General features: G+C 37.4%; 1 protein-coding gene across 2 annotated transcripts; it reads left to right on the forward strand.

Annotated features, from left to right (window-relative positions):
* Positions 1 to 1,323: 1,323 nt before the first annotated feature.
* On the forward strand, positions 1,324 to 13,979 carry LOC111190856 (tumor necrosis factor receptor superfamily member 14-like). 2 transcript variants are annotated; one of them, XM_049485619.1, is made up of 10 exons: positions 1,324 to 1,463; positions 6,543 to 7,047; positions 7,191 to 7,316; positions 9,052 to 9,207; positions 10,108 to 10,195; positions 10,569 to 10,762; positions 10,916 to 10,971; positions 11,077 to 11,117; positions 11,247 to 11,345; positions 13,347 to 13,979. In XM_049485619.1, the coding sequence occupies exons 2-9, from the start codon at positions 6,918 to 6,920 to the stop codon at positions 11,305 to 11,307; spliced, it is 852 nt and encodes a 283-aa protein (XP_049341576.1). In that variant the 5' UTR covers positions 1,324 to 1,463; positions 6,543 to 6,917; the 3' UTR covers positions 11,308 to 11,345; positions 13,347 to 13,979. The 2 variants fall into 2 exon arrangements, with proteins under 2 accessions (XP_049341576.1, XP_049341577.1); XM_049485620.1 differs by having other exon boundaries at positions 11,309 to 11,345.
* Positions 13,980 to 18,602: the final 4,623 nt, after the last annotated feature.

Here is an 18,602-nt window from a genome sequence, read left to right on the forward strand (position 1 = left end):
ACATTTAAATGTCAGATGTAAGATACAGTACCTCACACTGAAGAGCAAATATTACTTTTGATATTTTGTATAATCACACTGGAAATTGAACATTAATATTCTTTTTTGTTATGTTCTGTTTTATTATTTTATTTTATCTATATTACATTGAAGTTTAAATAAACTTGGAGGTCTTTCTGTGTTTTACCTTTTTATTCTGAGTGTTTACAGAGTATATGGTTCCATCAAGAAAATAGTAAGTTTCCGGGCCGTGGTACAAATTAAACGTTCTGTGTTTTCCTTTTTATTTAGATCGTTTTTGCAGCGTTGTGTTTTAATGGCGTTTTTCACTGTTAAAATCTACATCTACAGGCGGCCGCGTGTAACTGCAGCATAAACGCTGGATAAAAAAGAAGCTAAAATTCAGCGTTTTGCTTAATTTAACTGAAAACAACAATATTATATAATTCAGTAGTTAGGTATATGTAAAATAAATGATTAGAAATAACTTATGAATTATAACTGTTAAATAGCTGTTGTTCAGCCTGGTTAGCGTCTAGGCTGAGCAGAGGCTCCAGCTGATGACGCGTTCCTCCATAGCCACGCCCCTCTCCTCTCCCCACGCCCCCACGTCAAAAAGGGGTCAAAATAGACTCGCAAACAAAACGGAGGAACGCAAAGGAGGGAAAGAATTGCAAAGAGAAAAAAGGAACGCAAAGTGCAAAACGCAAAGAAAAAGTGTTTTTGCAAAAGATTAATTCTAAAAAAATATTACAATTGAAAAAAGGTAACTTATGTTCTCTTCTTTGTTTGCAAAATTAGATTTTTTTTGCAATTCGTGGACATTTTTTTTGTGACAATTTTATTTTCTCGTCAGCATTAAAGACCCCAATTTGACTCCATACACAGTGAAATTACATTCCTCCGCATCCATGGTGCAACATAGACCAACAAGCAATAGACAACATAAAGTGCAGGAGTGATGATAACATAAGACTAACACTACAATAAATACAATAAATACAAAAGACGAGACAATTTAAAGACAGGACAGTGCAGTACCGATACCGTATAATAAAGTGTATAGTGGGGATAAGGTGCAGAGATGTGTAACATACTGTAACATATAGAACATATATGATCACAGCAGTTACTGAGGTAGAGTTTATAGTTTTTTGGGAGTAGCAGCAAATATTGCTGATATTGCTGATACAATACATCTGTAACATGCCAGTGTGTTTTGTGAATACGTATAACGATTTTTCGTAATGTAATGTAAACACTCCATTTCATTCAGTATCAGAGGGATTTCTACTGAATCCGCTCCGCCCCCAACTGCGCGCGCTCCTGGTTATGACGCAGTTCTGTTAGTGCTGCTGTACTGAAGCTCAACTTCAGTTTGGAGATTTTTCAACCAGATTCAGACTAAACCCTGTGGATTAGCAGATCATCACACCCCGACTTTCAGCAGGAAAAGCTTTAAAGTAAGAGTATTTTATCTACACTTTAATAACAGCTGGTTCCTCTATTACTGTTTACTTGTACTTTCAGCATGAAAGCGGGTATTAGTAATGTGTAACAGCGTCCTGAATCATAACAAACCGAACCGGGTGTAAATCTGGTATAAACTGGTGGAGTTGTGATTATTATTATAGGTGTATTAAACACCTTCCTCGGTGTAAATAACTGCACTGAGAGCGCGAGATTGACTCCTCCGAGATGGCGGCCGGATGGTGTTTTGTAGAATTGTCCTATCCATCGGTACATGCTTCCCAAAGGTACTGCGCATGCGCTGACCTACACAATGTAATTATTTCTCGTGTTTTTATTTACATGTAGGACCCTTAAAAATATCTTGTGTATTTGTATTTGTATTATTTTCTTTGTTTTTCATTGTAATTGTAAACGAACTCACTTTCCCATGAGCCTTTTCTGTTTCGCGGGACTAGAAGGGAGAGTGGGACTGTCTGTGGGTGTGTGTGTGTGTTGGAGGAGAAGGAGCGAGAAAGTGAGGAAAAATGTTGTGTTTAGACTCTCCGGAGCGCTTTTATTTATTGTTTTATCCGCTCTATAGCAAAGTTTCAGTGCTATTATACGGTATAGTGCTCTAAACCGCAGCGTTTCAGTTTAGTTTACTGCGGAACCGCTGAAGGGGCAGTTCAGCCGGACTGTGGAGAAAAGGGGCTTCTCCGCGGACTGTGAGCTGCTGTTGCTGAGTTTCCTGTCTGCAGCAGCTCGGCCGGACCTCGTGTGTGAGTAGAACACGGACGGTGTTCTGATCTTCCCGTCGCTCGTGGACTGAGTCTTCGCCCGCTGTGAGTGCTGGGGACTGCTGCCCTCCGACCGGGAGCACCGCGAACCGTGAGTCTGTGGCTATGGCTACTGAGGACGCCATCTCCGTGAGCTCTGTGTGAACTGTGAGTAACGAATCAACTGACTCGGTTGACTCATTCGATTCACTTTCGCTTTCGAGTGGAGTATTAAGTGCACCAACGTACTGGGCCCCAACAAAACAAAGCGCTTGAACTGTTTATTTGGTGTTTCACCTCTTATCGGTGGTGTGGTTATTAAGTTTGAGTGTGTAATACTCATTGTTTAATCTGAGGGTTTTATTTGTGTATTTTATTTTATTTTTCTTTATTTATTACGCCGAATTTATGTTTATTACCCAGAGATAAACGTGTTAAGTTTGATTTATATATTCGAAGGGGGAGTGTTTTGTGTTATTTGAGACCTGACCTGGGATTATTTTATTTTATTTTACTTTATTTGACGAGTACAGAGACATTCGGAGAGCTAAATAAATAGCTCCACTTTTATTTCTACTAAGTCACGTGTGTTTGTGTTTTTTTTAGATATTGAACTGTTTATGTTATGGAGGCACCATTTATTATTTGAGTGTTAGCTTATTCAGCTAAAAGTTTATTGTGTTATTCTCAACCAATATTAATTTGAGGTGTAGGCCCCCGTAAATTTATATTGGGCGCCTTTAGGGAGGGGCTACATATAATTAATCTGTTTTAGGGGAGTTATAGGCATTAAACAACCTGGACGCACTGCCATTGCACAAAACTGTAAATGGAAACTAAAAATTACAATTATTATCATAACTAAATACAAAAGCAGTTTGTAATGAGCTCTATTTACTATAACTTTGCTATGATACAATTACTTATTTTGCCCATTGAAAATAATGTTCAACAAAACACACTAGATGAAAAGAAACCCACAAGTGTGGCAGAGTATTAATTGGGGGGGGAAAAAAAAAAGCACAAAACCCCCAAAGTTACTGAAACCAATGAAAAAAAAAAGAAAATAAACTAATTAAATATAACCAAAGAATTACAAAATCAAACAAAACTTAACTACTACAATAAATTATGCAGATAACCATAACCAGAAAACAATGGAAAAAATAAAGTACCAAAAAAACAAACAAAAAACAAAGAAACTGCAGAAAACTAAAGCAATCAGTAAAGAAATTATAAAGAAAGCAATACAGAAACTATAAAAAAACAATAAAAGGACCATCAAAAAAACAGTAGAGAACCATTAAGAAAACAGTGGCCAATATCCTCAACTTTCAGCCATGCACACGTCCCTTGCAGTCTTGAGACATCCTCTAAGCACATGGAGGCAAAGGGAAAACACACAAATAAATCAATTCCAAACTCTAGAAAAAAATGATTGAATATATGTTTGCCATCTGTTATCAAAGCTGTACACTAACTATTTTACAATAAATAAAAGTGTGATATCTTCAGTGCTGCCCCCTGAAAAGATTTAATTAAATATTAACAGAAATGTAAGGGATGTACTCACTTTTAAGATACTGTGTATAGAAATATAATATCGTAGTGTAATTTCTTACATTTGCTTCTTCACATATGTTGAAAAAGCATTTCAGCTACATTGCAGTTAAACGAGTGTTATGATAGGGTTAGCTGAAATTCCCCTTCAATTCCAAGTCAGACACTTTTGCTTTTAGTTTCAGACCAGAAAAGACTGAATTTCAGCAGATAAATAAAACCAAAATCAGGAGTGTCCTGTGAGAGGAGAGTTAAAGGCATGGCTGCTTAAGAACCTATAAGCTTTTACAGCCAGGCACCTTAATGTAGCTGAATGCATTAATTAAAAAGGCTTTCCATAAATATTTGGACACAGTGCGTGTGATTTGCATTTGGTCATTTTTAGCTCAGAGTTAAAAATATAATGTTATCATAGTGGCTCGAAATAGCTTGCAAATGTTTTCTGGTCCGGTGGAGGTACACAGTGTTTGTGTAAATGATGGCGACTCTATAGCAGAAAGCAGTGAGACTTTCTTGACTAATGTAGCTTCTTTCTTTCTACAGGTGTTACCTTTATTCCTTTATTTGGGTGACCCTGGGGTCTTATATACGCTTTTAGTGCATTGTATATAACTATATGACCACCTTCTTATTTCTACACCCACTAATCATATATCATTGCTGTCCAATGAAAACACTTATCTACAAAACAGCAACTGTACATGAGAGAGCAAAAACCTTGTAAACGTTTAATGGAAGTCAATGTAAAAAGAGTTTATTTCAGGTCATTTTGAAGAGTTTCTATTGGTCCGTTCATTAAGTGTAAGAGACCGTTTTTAGTAAACTAAAAATTTACAAAAATGGAGATCAGTGGTTTTAATAGGACAGCGACTATATGTATTATAATAAAGTATGATATGAATAATAAAGTATACAGAGAAACACAAACATAACTACAGTTGTGTTTATTAGATTATACAAATACAGAGTGAAATATTTCAGTGGAGCTGAAAACAAGGATAATGGGTATAGAAACATAGGGTGGTCATAATGATGTGCTTGATTACTGCACATATGTTATTTTAGCATGCTGATTAAAGGCTTCAGCAAATTGCGTGCTGTGTTTGCAGCAGATAAAATGTGCTTACACATCACATCACACATCATTCCATGCTTTTGCATAAAACTAATTCTTATTTGCTTTTCATATCATAAATTACATGACTGAGTGCACGGTCAGCTGATTTAGGGCGTTACCTTAAGAAACAGAACACAGATGGAGAAAAGTTTTAGCTTAAAACTACAATAAGCTGAGTTTAAAACTAATGTGTATATGTGTGAGTATATGTAATACATAAAGTGTATAAGAGTAATGTGATTATACAGTATTTAATTGTAATATGTTGTATTGCTTTGTTAGGTTAATGTGTTATTTGTGACACATTTTTCTCCACACTGGTAATGGAATTGTTTGGGTTTATCATTGGCGCTCATGTTGTTATTTTAGTGTATTGGTTTAGTTTGAGTCTTTTTCTTCTTGCCGTGTAAGTTGAACTGTTATTTATAGAGTTTCGTTCAGAGTGACGCTGTCCTGAGATAATAGCAATCCTACAATGTTTCTGCTTCACACCTTAGCTCGTGTCTAGCTTGGGTTTTTCCATTTTTTCGCTCCCTTCTCTTTGTGTCCTCTGTTCTGTTTTGTTTTCCTCCCCATGTGCTCCACTACTACATGGCCCTGTTTTGTTATTGCCCCGCCCTGTCATTAGTGTTCCCACCCCCTTGTTACCAGTCCCAGGTGTTCCTCACCCTCAGCGTGATTATAAGCCTCTTTATTTCAGTGTTCTTTATCAGTATTTTGTATTTTGTTTGCCTTGTTTGCTCTATGTCTGGTTTGTGTGTTTTGTATTTTTGTATGTTCTGTGTTTTGGAATTTTGCTGTTGCTGTTGTTGTGTTTTGTTTTCTTAGTCTTACTTATTTAGTCTAGTTTTCATAGTCTAGTTTTGTTTGGTCTTGTAATTGTAATTCTTTTTTAGGCTTGTTTATTTGAGTTTTTTTGTGTGTTTTCCTTTCTGTTTTGCTTTTGTTTTTCTTGTTTAGTAAATAATTATCTGCATTCCCTCAATTGCCTTGCGTGACAGTCTGAGCTGCCATTGATGGGTATTTACAAAATAGTAGTCTAACTCCAGCTAGCCAGTTGAGTGGTTTATATCTTGTGAATCTTGGATAATTACACTATTAAATAAACATGTTGTTCCTGTTGGCTGGATTTGTTTAAACGTGTGATTTATTATAAAATGGAACTGGAAGTTTGACTACTGCTTCTTCTTTCAGTTAAAGTGCTTCTGATTTCAGATGTCCACTACTGTGCTCCAAACTTTGGAGCTTTCACTTTTATTTAAGTGCATTAACTCCACTGATATCTAATATCTGATATCTATTATGATCACAGCGGAGAAATAGAGAAACTGTAAGCAGACTTCTGTATCAGAGTGTAGTTTTTAGCTGTGGAACTGATCTTATGGCAAGTTTGCCCTGTAGACATTATTATTATTATTATTATTGTTCATAATGCTGTTGGTAACTGCAGCAAGGTTTTCTTTACAAAGCAGTTTAGTGCAGTGGAGCTGTGGATAAAAATCTGATGTTAAAAATCTGCTCTAATTCTGATTCATGTACGAGTGTATGAATACCCCAGAATATTATTAAAGCACTAAAACTCCACATTTAATTTTGAGTGATTTAGCTTTTCTAAGACATTTTCTCTTTTTTTTTAGGTTATTCTTCAAGGATTTGAGACTTCTAACAGCTGTGTGTACAGAGAAGAAAATGATCTTCTTCAGGACATCTTCCACGTCTCTGGTTTTGAAGGGGGTTCAATAATGAAATGCAGAAGAGCCTTCAAAGGAAAATAAACCTGTTAACTGTGTTGGAAGATGATCTAAAGCAGATGATCTAAAGCAGATGATCTAAAACAGATGATCTAAAACAGATGATCTAAAACAGATGATCTAAAACAGATGATCTAAAGCAGATGATCTAAAGCAGATGATCTGACAGAAGGCTTGGACAGATGAAGTGTTCAGGAGAAACGTTTCTTATCGCTGAAGAATCCCAATGGTTGGATCAGAAACCAAGCGATCACTTTTAAAATGATCAGCAGTTTGGATGTTTTTTTTGTTAGCGTTGCTATTAACACCCTGAACTTTAAACTCTGTTACTCTGCTTGTGCTCGAGCTGAATATGAGGTAAATGGAGAATGCTGCCCCATGTGTGCACCGGGTAAGTCCAACTTGATACTTATTTAGTACAGGGATATAGTATATATATACATATATATGTATATGTATATATACATATATATATACAGTGTGTTAAATGAAACTACATTCTGTCAGCTGAGACCTGACCTGTTATTTCTGTAGGAATCCGGGTGTATAAACACTGCACTGAGTTCACCAGCACCACCTGTGTTCCATGTTCTAATTCATCTTACACCTCCCAACCCAACGGCCTCCTCTCCTGCCTGCCCTGTACACTCTGTGATCCCGGTAAGTCTGTTCTGCATTCATAATATATATATATATTTTTTTTTCTGTTATAAATTTATATGGATTTCTGGGTGAACTGTGATTTTATAAATAGGAATTATGTTGTTGGGAAAACCGCACTGCCCTTTGCGCCGTCTCCAGTGCGTTCCCCTGGATTCTTTTGATGGAAGCCCGAAGTAGAGAGAAGTTCTAGAGAGACAGGATAATTGATTATCAGCAAAATAACAATTTATTAAAACAAAGCTCTGGAAACGACTTCCACTCACAAGGAGCTCAAGAGAAGAAGTTTAAAGATTATTTAATAGACATTTATAGCATTTATAGACAAACCCCACCTCAAGCTCCCGGAGGAGTTTAGGGAGGCTAACCCTAAACAGTTCCCCAAAAACTGCTTCTGGCTGCTCTTGATCAGAATTAGTCTCTCTCAGTACATTTCTGTCTTAAACGTACAATTTGCTTAAAAGTTTAAAAAAGTTTAAAAAGCTTGCAAGTAACGGACCTGACACACCTTTAGTCTTTGTATGTCTAGTGTGTTTCCTTTTCTGTTTCTGACCTGTGTTTCAGTCTGTTTAGTTTTCTTCTGGTCTGTGTTATTGTCCTGTCTCCCCCTTAGCCCCGCCCTGTCATCTGTAATCCCTCCTGTCTCATTTGTAACCCCGCCCCCTTGTTAATTCCACAGGTGTCCCTTGTGTGTGCCTGTGAATAAATACCCCATGTGCTCCTTTGTTCTCTGTCGTGCTTTTTGTTTGAGGCTGTCCTGTTCAACCCTGTCTAGATGTTTATCTGTGTTTTGTCTACATCAGGGGTCAGACATTGTCCAATGTGGACCCAAACCGATTAACTACAGAGAAGGATTTAATTCTGACCGTGTTCATTTAAAGCGGCAGAATTTTTCTTGTCTTTGCGGTGTACGTGATTTGCTGCGCAGTAAACTCACAGACCAATCACGTGTGCTGTAAGATCACCAAACGCTCTCCTCTACCAATCAGATCTGTGCAGACTGTTTGATTCTTTGTTTGTTAAGACCTGGTTTAGTCATTTGTTTAATAGTCTTTGGTTTTTAAGTCTCAGTGTTTATTTTTTATATCAGTTTATTTAGTTTTTTTGTGATATGTTAAGAAATAAGCCTCTTCTGTGTCACAGGATCTTTAAAACAGAGAAGTATTTTACAGAACTCAGTGAGTGTCTCAGCTGCCTTCCTCCACTCTGCCCTTAACATTTCAACACCTTCCCTTTAGCTGGCCTCTCGGTCAGTGGGGCTTTATGTCAAGTCATGATGCCATGATACCATAGTATCAGACCTTTATTCATAATGCATTTGTTATACTTCATTAACTTGATTAGTATTAATTATAGTAAAGTTATTGGTTATAGTAAAAATTTTAAAGCATATTTCAAACAATGTGAACATGTATAATCAGATTACTACGGTTTATTTATCTGATTATTCAAGGGTTCATGTAAACATTATACTCTTGATTTCTTAGATCGAAGTAAGGTGTAAAAATCTGATTATGACCACTAGTGAAGAGAGCTAATGTATTTGACGTCAGTAATCAGATTTTTCAGTGCGTTTATATAATCTTAACTGGAGTATTCTGGAATATCTCAGACCTGGAACTAATGTAAACTCTTATTATCTGAATACCCAGGTTCATGTGAACGTGTTGATTGGATTAAAGACAGACTCTGCTGAAGTGTATTTAAACACACACTCTGTTGTTTATTTTTTCAGGTAAGAGTTTGAGAGTAAAGACAGTCTGCACTCGACAGTCTGATGCAGTGTGTGAACCACTGGAGGGATTCTACTGTATTGATCACAGATCAGGAGGCTGCATACAAGCTACAGAACACAGCAAATGTAGCCCTGGAGAATACATACAGCAAACAGGTCAGCATGCATCTGTGTTACACACTTTCCTACTAATATATTTCACTTTTATATTCTATATTACAATGGGGCGGAGCTTCTGGTCATGGTGATCATAAGGCTTGTGTTGTGTACAGTAGTAAAGTTGTAGTAAAGTGGTATTAGTGAATATAGTAACTCTGTATTGTAGTAGAGAAGTGGGCGGAGCTTCTTCTGGTCATGGTGAACATAAGGCTTGTGTTGTGTACAGTAGTAAAGTTGTAGTAAAGTGGTATTAGTGAATATAGTAACTCTGTATTGTAGTAGAGAAGTGGGCGGAGCTTCTGGTCATGGATGCACCACTAAATGTCCAAATTGAGCACTGCTTGTCATTTTTCCTCAATAACATCATGTGACTCGTTAGTGTTACTAGGTCTCAGGTGTGCATAGGGAGCAGGTGTGTTCAAGTTTGTAGTACAGCTCTCACACTCTCTCATACTGATCAGCGAAAGTTCCAACCTGGCACCTCATTGCAAAGAACTCTCTGCGGATATTAAAAGCTGAATTGTTAAGCTACAAGAAAATGGCCAAGGCTACACCCAGAAACTGAGCTGCAGCACAGCGGCCAAGAGATTAAAGAGGTGGGGGGGGGGGGGGGGGGGGGTTGGGGGGGGGGGGTCAGCCTGTCAGTGCTCAGACCATACGCCGCACACTACATCAAATTGATCTGCATGGCTGTCAAACCAGAAGGTAGCCTCTTCTAAAGTCTGTACACAAGAAAGCCCACAAACAGTTCAACAGGTCAACAAAGAAAATGGATTCCTGGAAGTATAACGCTAACTGTAGGGCAGAAGGTCTTTCCATGATCTGCAGTGGTTTATTTCCAGACTGCAGGAGGTGTTGTGTTACTGATTGTAACAGAGCTGAACTTGTGTGTTACAGGAACAGCAGATAGAGATACTGTATGTTCTGGATGTGCAGAAGGAACTTTCTCTAACGGATCTCTACACACCTGCCAGACTCACTCACAGTATGTACTCATATACTGAATATCAATAGGATAGAGTTTGAATCAGTGAATTCTACAGGGAAATGGAGGACAGCAGTGAGGGAGGGGTTTAGTGGTGGAAAGTGAGGGAACAGGTGATAAATAGTTAACATTTAAATTTAACGTGATGTATTTTAGTGCAAGATGCTGCCTACTAGAGACTGTTGGTGGGGTGTAAGATAGCGATGATTGCAGCATGCTTTACACTGAATTATAAAGAAAAGGAGAGCACTGTAACTCTAGCAAATCTCACCTGATTTTATTACAATATTGGAGATTTGTCTGCATTAGACACACAGGGCAGTGTTACCCTGCATTAACTCATCATATCATCTGTTTAATTTCTCTCTGATAGGTGTGAAGATCAGGGACTGACTGTAATAAAACCTGGATCTAATTCCTCTGATGCTGAATGTGGGAATAAATCCTCTCCTGCTCTGATCGCTGGAGTTACTGCTGGTCTTATTGTTGTGGCTCTAGTAGTAGTAGCAGCAGCAGTGACTGGAGTTATGTTTTTCAGAATTAAAAATAAGACTGTCCAAAATACAGGTAAGAGTTTATTAATGTACCTTTATATACATATATATTGTATCAATAATGTATTATTGTATTGTATTGTATTATTGTGTTAACTGATTATTGTTTTGTACTGTATTAATAATGTACATTATATTTATATATATTGTATTATTAATGATTCAGCTCGTGCTTCATGGTCAGCAGAAAAAGGAGGTGAAGAATTAGAAGTGGGGGAACCTGTAAGTGCTGGTGTTTATTTTGTATAAATATCTTGTTTTAATGTAAAACATGCCGTTCTCTGATTTATTTTATTTAATCTGCTGTTCTGTGTTTTTAATTTAAAGCCGTCTCCCACCACAATCACACCGATGCTAATGAAAAACAGGTGAGAAACTGGAACTGTAAAATTATAATGAAACAAAATTTTACTTACTGGTACTGTGTATAAAATTGAGTTGAATCAGTGATTTGTGAATATTTGAGTGTGTTTTTTGTTCATTGTTTATTTAAACAGTGGAGAATCTCCATATCCTCTTGTGGATAAAATATTTATACATGGAGACGGCGTCAGGTGAGGTGATGGAGGCCGAGACACCTGGAGGAATCAGTCCAGGTAAAACTGTTTTCAAGCACAGATAAGCTGCTGCCTGCTATTGTATAGCTACAGTGCATTAATAGAGAAATCCCAAATGTTTTTCAACAGTTCTGAATAATTAAACAGGTTAGATGTGAACAGAATAATTCAGATGATTTGATGTGAGAAGCGTGATTATTATTATTGTGATTATCTACAGTACTCGCCTTCGGCATGTGCCTGCGACCGAATCACAGCCGTGATGTTATTCGTGATAACACACTCCCTCTCCTGTTCTATTGCTTAAATACACATATTAAAGGGGACAGGAAACAGGAAATCCCTGGGACTGGGTAAAAAAGGGGGTGGAGCTACAAATAAACACAGGCGAGCACAGAAGACAGAGGCAGAGACACAAAACAGTACTAGACCATGACACATTTCTTAATGTAAAACAGTGTTTTCTACATTACAAAGAGCTAAAGACTGGATCTCAGGTGATGCCTTCACAGTAATAAAGTATAAAAATAAATAAATAAAAACAGTGAGTTCAGTATTGTAGTATTTACAACATGCAGTTTAGTTTTTTGTAGAATAAAAATAACTTTTTATTAAAAGATTTTTTGGCACATGCTCCCTCCTGGTTCCCAGAGCCGTTTGAAGGCATTTTGGCGGCCTCAAGCAAAATAGACATAATCATATATGTTGTCGTTAGCGTACTACTCGCTGCTAAATTTCATTCAGGCCTAATTTATTCAATGTTAATGATCATTTAGCTCTGTCTTGTTTTGTCCTTTCTGGCTTTTTGAAGCATAACTCCGCTTATGAAGTTCCTTTTCGGCTGCAGAAATGATGAACCTGGCTGGAGCGCCCCCTTGAGGGGGATTTTGATAACAGTGTCATTGGTTTGCTTGCCTTGTTGCCACGAAGCTGCTGGTTACTTTATGGTTAAAAAAAATATTGTTTTCTAGAGTAGAAAAAAGAGAAAGAGCCTTATAAGCTGCCCTCCTTGTAGTTTTTTTAACTATTGTGTATATGTTCTTTTTTTAATTTATCTTCCACCTCAAATCAAAGCCCACAGGTAAACAGATTATTATTATTCTAGGTAAACGATGCACCCACTCAGATGCCCTTTTTGCAGTGTAAAATGATGATGATGATGTTTTTTTACTTCTAAATGAAGAAATGTTGATAATGTGTCTTTCAGTAGTAAATGGTGCCGTCTAAACTGTTTTGTCAGTGAGGCACAAACCTTTTTTGTTTTTAGTTCTAGCCACCCCCTTCGCTAGAATGTACAGGCCCCATGTCATACAGTTGGTGCATTTTAGGTATTTGCTCTTTAAATAGAGTCACTGAGTAGAGTACTGTTTGTTCAGTGTTGTGCTGTGTTGGTTCCTCCACCCAGTACTGGAACTCCTGTCACCCCGGCCAGACCAAGGACAGACGCTCACAGATCAGATACCAAACACACAGTTTATTAATAAAGGGGTTAGACTTACAAGAGTAGTAAAGGACAGGCAGGGTCAGTAGCAGTCTGGCACCAAAAATAAACAACATACCAGAGTGTAATCAGGCAAAAACATGGTCATACATGGTAAATGTAGCAAAGAGAGGGCTAAGGAAAAAGAGGAGACAATGGAAATAAACAATAGAGAGGTCAAGGCAAAAATCAAGAGACGGAAACAAAAACAAATCGGTAACAAAAAGATAATTGAAAAAGGAAACTCGTAGTAGAAGAGCTAATAATAATAATAATAAAAAATAATTTCAATATTCAGTAGGGAACAGAGCAAACTGAGGGGTATTTATACTAGACAGGCCAGGTGAAAACAATCAGTTACCGGGGGAGTGGGAATGCCGTAGCGTCACGTGATCAGGAGAGTTAGGAAATCCGGTGAGAGTGCATGCTGGGAATTGGAGTTTTGAGTAGTTCAAAAAGTCGAGAGCAGGCAGATTGACAGCGTCAGGACTGAAAAATCCAGTGAATCAACACTGAAAATTTTTGTGTATTTTCTTACTCAGTTCCTCATTTCTCTCCAGCTTTCTCACAGTGTTCTACTCATGTGATCTCTGCGTTCCGTCCCCACAAAGGAATCAACACCCACTATTGGATGATGGGCCTTTTATTCATTCTGCATGGAATCCAGCGATCACGCCTAATCAGCTCAATATATCTTCAGCTAACCAGCCAACCAGTCTGCAGCCGGTCCCTATATGTTCAACTTTACAACTTTACAGAATACATAGAATCAATATACACTTTTTATAATATTAATATAGGCATCTATATTCATATGAATGTATCTATTTACATAATTATTATTCCCTTATTCTTATATTCCAAAGTTAAATTTATCCTTTACAGAAACATACCCTTATTTCTCAAAGTGCTCATGTGTTTTTTCCATAGTAAAATACATTGTAGAAGTGCATGATGCTGCTGCGCGGTGGTGAACATTAAATATAACAATATTAGCAAAGCTAGGCTAAGCTAAAACACAGCATATATTGTATATATATATATATATATATATTGGACAATATTTGAACAGTAGTTTTAAGGTGGTTGTAATGATAAAGGTAGAAAAAGTTAAGTACATGTTGTATTTTAATTTTGACATTTACAGTATTATGCAGTTGGTTAGGAAGAAGAAAAGGCCAAAGTAAAGTGAGTTTTCCCTTTTCTGTTAAGCTTTTTACTTTTTTATTTGCTCCTGAAATAGCTGTAATTTAATAAATATTAAAAGATAAATATCTTTTTTTTCTTTCACAGATTATCCGTACCTGAATAAAATAATTTAATTTATTTATAAATCTTGTCTTTTTTTTGTGGAATTATTATTTTTTTGCCTTTTTAATTCATTTTTATTTTTGGTTGGAACAACCGCCCATAGGGGCTGGTCTACAGATCACTAAAATAAAAAAGCCCCTGATTTTAATTTAATGGAGATGTTGTGGGCGGAGCTGAAGTGATGCAGATAATGTAGGAGATCCACCAACATCCCAGAGCTGGAGCTGTTCTGTCCCCACCCTGCTCACCTGAGTGATATTAATATGCTCTATCCCAGCCAAGAGACTCTTTACAAACTCTTCTATTGAACTCTAAGCTCTGAGCAGTTCATTTCTAGTGTTTATCCGGTATTCTGACCCTTTTCTTTGATTATTGTCTACAGGAAGGGCAGAAGGGCTCCAGTAGATGGCGTTCATTAAACCACATTATGAAAATGTATTGATTTAGTGTAACATCATCATCGTTTATTACAGGAAGAGGCTCTTTAGTGGCACTTAATTACTTTTTTAAACAAGATGTGCAGCCGATAGGGCACTTTTCCTCATTTTACGACACTCTAGAGGCTCTTTAGAAACACTTTTAAACCAAATGTGACATCAGCCCTCCACAAGTTCACACACAGTTCACCAGCACCAGACAGCTGATTCGGACACAGCATGCTGGAACATGAGAAAAAAAACCCCACACAGATCATGTGGAACATCAAACTCGTCTTTCTCTTCCTCGTTTTAATGTCGCTCATGGAATCAATCATGAGTCAAATGACTGTATTCACATGACCCTGACTATTAAACAATCTCAATATTCTTCATATATAAAAGAGATTCTCCTTTACAATTTTTAGTTCTTACATAACTTTTTATTTGTAAACAAACAGCTTCATTTAAAGTGATGATTAAATATCAAATATAATTAACTTTTTATATATATTTATTCCAAGATGATACATATAAACCACAATAGAAAACATAATAAAACATACATTAAGGAAGAAAACAATATATAAAAATATTAATATTAACACGAGGCCAGTGAAAGCTCATCATAAATTCTTACAGTTTTTAGGCATTTCTTATTCTTAGTTTTTCTAAAGGATTTCAAAAGTGCAGTAAAATCCAGTAAGAAGATATCAAATTCTGCTTTTGAAGTCAAGTAAGAACATTATATCACTAAGGTTCAGAGTTTAGATACAATAGAACATTAACATGTGATACTGATTCACATTCCGATTGATAAAAGGAGCATTCCGTTTAATCTACCTACCTAACTTTCCTAAAGTTCACAAAAAACATCACTTGGATGCTTGGTGAGACTTTTGGATGTTGGACTTGTTTGTCTACTGGAGATGAGCCTTTGTTTTTATTTTCATAATTTATTTTTGTATAAATAAAGCCATATAAATAATACATATTTCATATACTGTAGGTTTTCACACTAGTAATTAAATTTAAACATAATTTGATAATAAATTGATTTAAGCAATCAAAAAAAAAATCTAAGGAGCCACTTGGGAGCCGAAAGAGTCGGATCATCATACTGAGCCGAGCCAGAAGAACCGGCTCCCTAGAAAGAGCCGGAATTATGCTCCGTATCTCCCAGTCTGAAGGGTGTTTGTTGGATAAACTGTTAAAATTTCTGGATCTCTGAACGCTGTGGGAGAACGGAGGTGTGCTATTCATCAAAGATAAGAACTTTTATCATGTTTTACTACAACTAAAGTACATTTTACACCAGAGTTCTCCTTTAAGAGGTTCAGCAATCATTACAGTTACAAGACTGTCACGTCCTTGCCCTGTTTCCCTGTCGTTTCCCTCCTGTGCTCCTGTTTCTCTGTGTTTGTTTGCCTGTCATTTTCCACGTGGTCCTGTGTTCCTTCATGTCTGTACCTTAACTGTTTTCCCCTGTGTTCATTTGTAGCCCCGCCCCCTCATTACCAGTCCCAGGTGTTACTTGTTTCCTTTCCCGCCTTGTGTGTGTATTTAAGCCCCTGTGTGTTTAGTGTTAGTTTGTCGGTCCTTGTGTTTTACGTCTGTTCTGGTTTCGTTTATGTTCCTGTTTGTATCAGTGTACCTGTTTTTTTTGGTTTATTGTTTGTTTGTTTTCTGTTTTGATAAATATTGCGGTTGCTTCTGCTCTCCGCGTCCTTCCCTGCTGCATCCATGACAAAGACTTTATAACACTCAAAACCCCACGTAGTTTTATTGTGTAAATGTCAGTAAAACAGTTCCTCAAAAACTGGTTTTAACCAGTTAATAAAACGGTTGATTACTCTATCACTTTTTTTTGAGTACCACTGTGTCCTATCTACAGGGGTGCTTAATAACCGGCCATATCTCTGCTGCTCAGGCGCTGACTGCATCACATGTGTCAGCTTATCTGTCCTTTTGACCCCCCTCCAACACACACAGTTTAGGTCAAATATTAAGAAAAACTCTCTTACTCTCTTAATCACAGTAAGGTTTTGGATCAGATGTAATTATTATGCATGATTAGCTGAAATCCTACATTTAATACTGATTACACATTTTCACAGGTGGTAAACAACACCATCATTCATTTCAGGATGTATGAAAAAAATATTTTAATCCGTCTGTAAACAGCAAAAAAAAAAACTTCAGGAAGATACAAGACTTTAAATAACAAACAGAAAATAAAACCATGACATTCAGCACTAAAATAAAATCACCCAACAACCAGGGACTAAAAGATTTAACCAAAAACTAAATCCTATAATTAATTATACAAATGTTTATGTAAACACATTTAAAACATCTTGTGACTGAAGGGTTGAACTAATGTTGAACTAAAGGGTTGAACTAAAGGTTGAACCCATAGACTGTATATAAAGATGGACGCTGTGAGTGAAGCTGGTGTTGGGTTTACGTGGGGATGAGTGTAAGGACTGAAAGGCGGGCTTCTCCAACCAGAGAGAGACGAACACATCAAAGGTAAGTGATAAGTCCCAGTGATTTTTATTTTTCGTTTTCAGCACGCAGCAAAACAACCAAAGAAAAACTGTACAAAAAGAAAGAAATGTAATAAGTTTAAAAAAAATGATGAGGGCTATCTGACTAAACATCAGCCAGTAAAGGGCTACAGCTGGCTTGCTGCATAAAAACCCGATCTCCCTCTATCAGCCCCATTTCCCCCTGCCACGAGGAACCCAAACCAAAAAAAAACCAACCAAACCTCCCTTGTTTAGACACGCCTCCCCTTTTAAGGCCATAGCCCCTCCCACCGAGCAATTGGCTGCCACCATTAATAGGGGTGTCTAAAATATACAAACATACACAAACCAACAATAATCTATACATTACTGGATCCAGTTATTTACAGACGTCACTACATAACCAAAATAATATTACCGGTAAGTATCTCTACAACAGTTTATTAATCACATTTCCCCCACAGGTTTTACGGAGCCGTAGTCCAAACCCCCCTCCCCACAAGTGAATCGAGGGCCCTTCGATCACCCCTGAGAGAGCTGGAAGACCACTGAGGAAAGATATGAGGTGAGTATTTACAGGTTACAAACAATAATCAACATGATGTATAAAGAAGTGCTGGTGATGTGTCAGGCCTATTGACAACATCACAGACGCTGTGTCGCCGTTCCCATTCATTCAATGAAAATGAAGCCAAAATCTTCCGCCATTTTGGCGATTCAGAGACCAGAGTCTGCGCAGTAGAGACCAGAGGAGGGAGAAAGGCTGTGGAGAGACCGCCTACTCATTTAAATAACCCCGCCCCTGAGGGCTGCCTCGCGGTCACAGACTGCAGAGCGGGGCGGAGCGGAGCTGACGGTCTGTTATTGGTCCCGCCCATAAGCAGCCCTTTTACCATAACCACACCTTTTTTGAATAGAGCCGAGTTCTGTGGGGATATAAAAATTTGACAATATAAGCAGAGGTTACACTAGCTGTTGCATTTAAATAATGGAGGTAGAATTACAGTATATTAGAAAAAAACGGGATTGAAAGTTGTTCTGTTTTATCATTGAAACCTATGGGGATGGGTGGAGTTACACAGCTTTCTGCAACCGAACAGCAGGGGGCGCCCGACCTGTGGTGGCTTCATTTTAAGAGACTATGCTCTGTCCAGCTATATACAGTCTATGGTTGAACCCTAATGTCTTGACTTGATTTTGGGCGGAGCTAAGTTACTGTATCATTGGGTGGTTTAACATCTTTTCTTGTGCACATCAGATCTCAACTAGTGTTCTAATCTGTGCAACAAAACAATTGAAAAAATAAACTACATGATGAATATTGTAATTGACGCAGTGTCTGAAAGGGTTAATGTTAAATCTTGTCAAACAGTCTCAGAGGTTGAACTGTGGGAGGATCAAACAGGACGTTCTTTAAAAAAATGTAAAACATCTGAAGCTGTTATGCAGGAAAGAGTTGAGAAACTGTTGAGAAAGATTCAAAACATCCAGCTTCTCTTCATATCCGTACTGCTGCTTACCACACGGAATATACACTTTTTTACATGGATCTGACTTC

The sequence above is a fragment of the Astyanax mexicanus genome, chromosome 12, assembly GCF_023375975.1.
Source record: "Astyanax mexicanus isolate ESR-SI-001 chromosome 12, AstMex3_surface, whole genome shotgun sequence".
NCBI classification, from domain to species: domain Eukaryota; kingdom Metazoa; phylum Chordata; class Actinopteri; order Characiformes; family Acestrorhamphidae; genus Astyanax; species Astyanax mexicanus.

Bases quoted from the DNA above. Each gene is read 5' to 3' on its own strand.
- LOC111190856 (XM_049485619.1), top strand. From the start codon at position 6,918: ATGATCAGCAGTTTGGATGTTTTTTTTGTTAGCGTTGCTATTAACACC. The intron at 7,317-9,051 runs GTAAGTCTGTTC...TTATTTTTTCAG, and splicing joins CTGTACACTCTGTGATCCCG to GTAAGAGTTTGAGAGTAAAG. The intron at 10,972-11,076 runs GTAAGTGCTGGT...TTTAATTTAAAG, and splicing joins AATTAGAAGTGGGGGAACCT to CCGTCTCCCACCACAATCAC.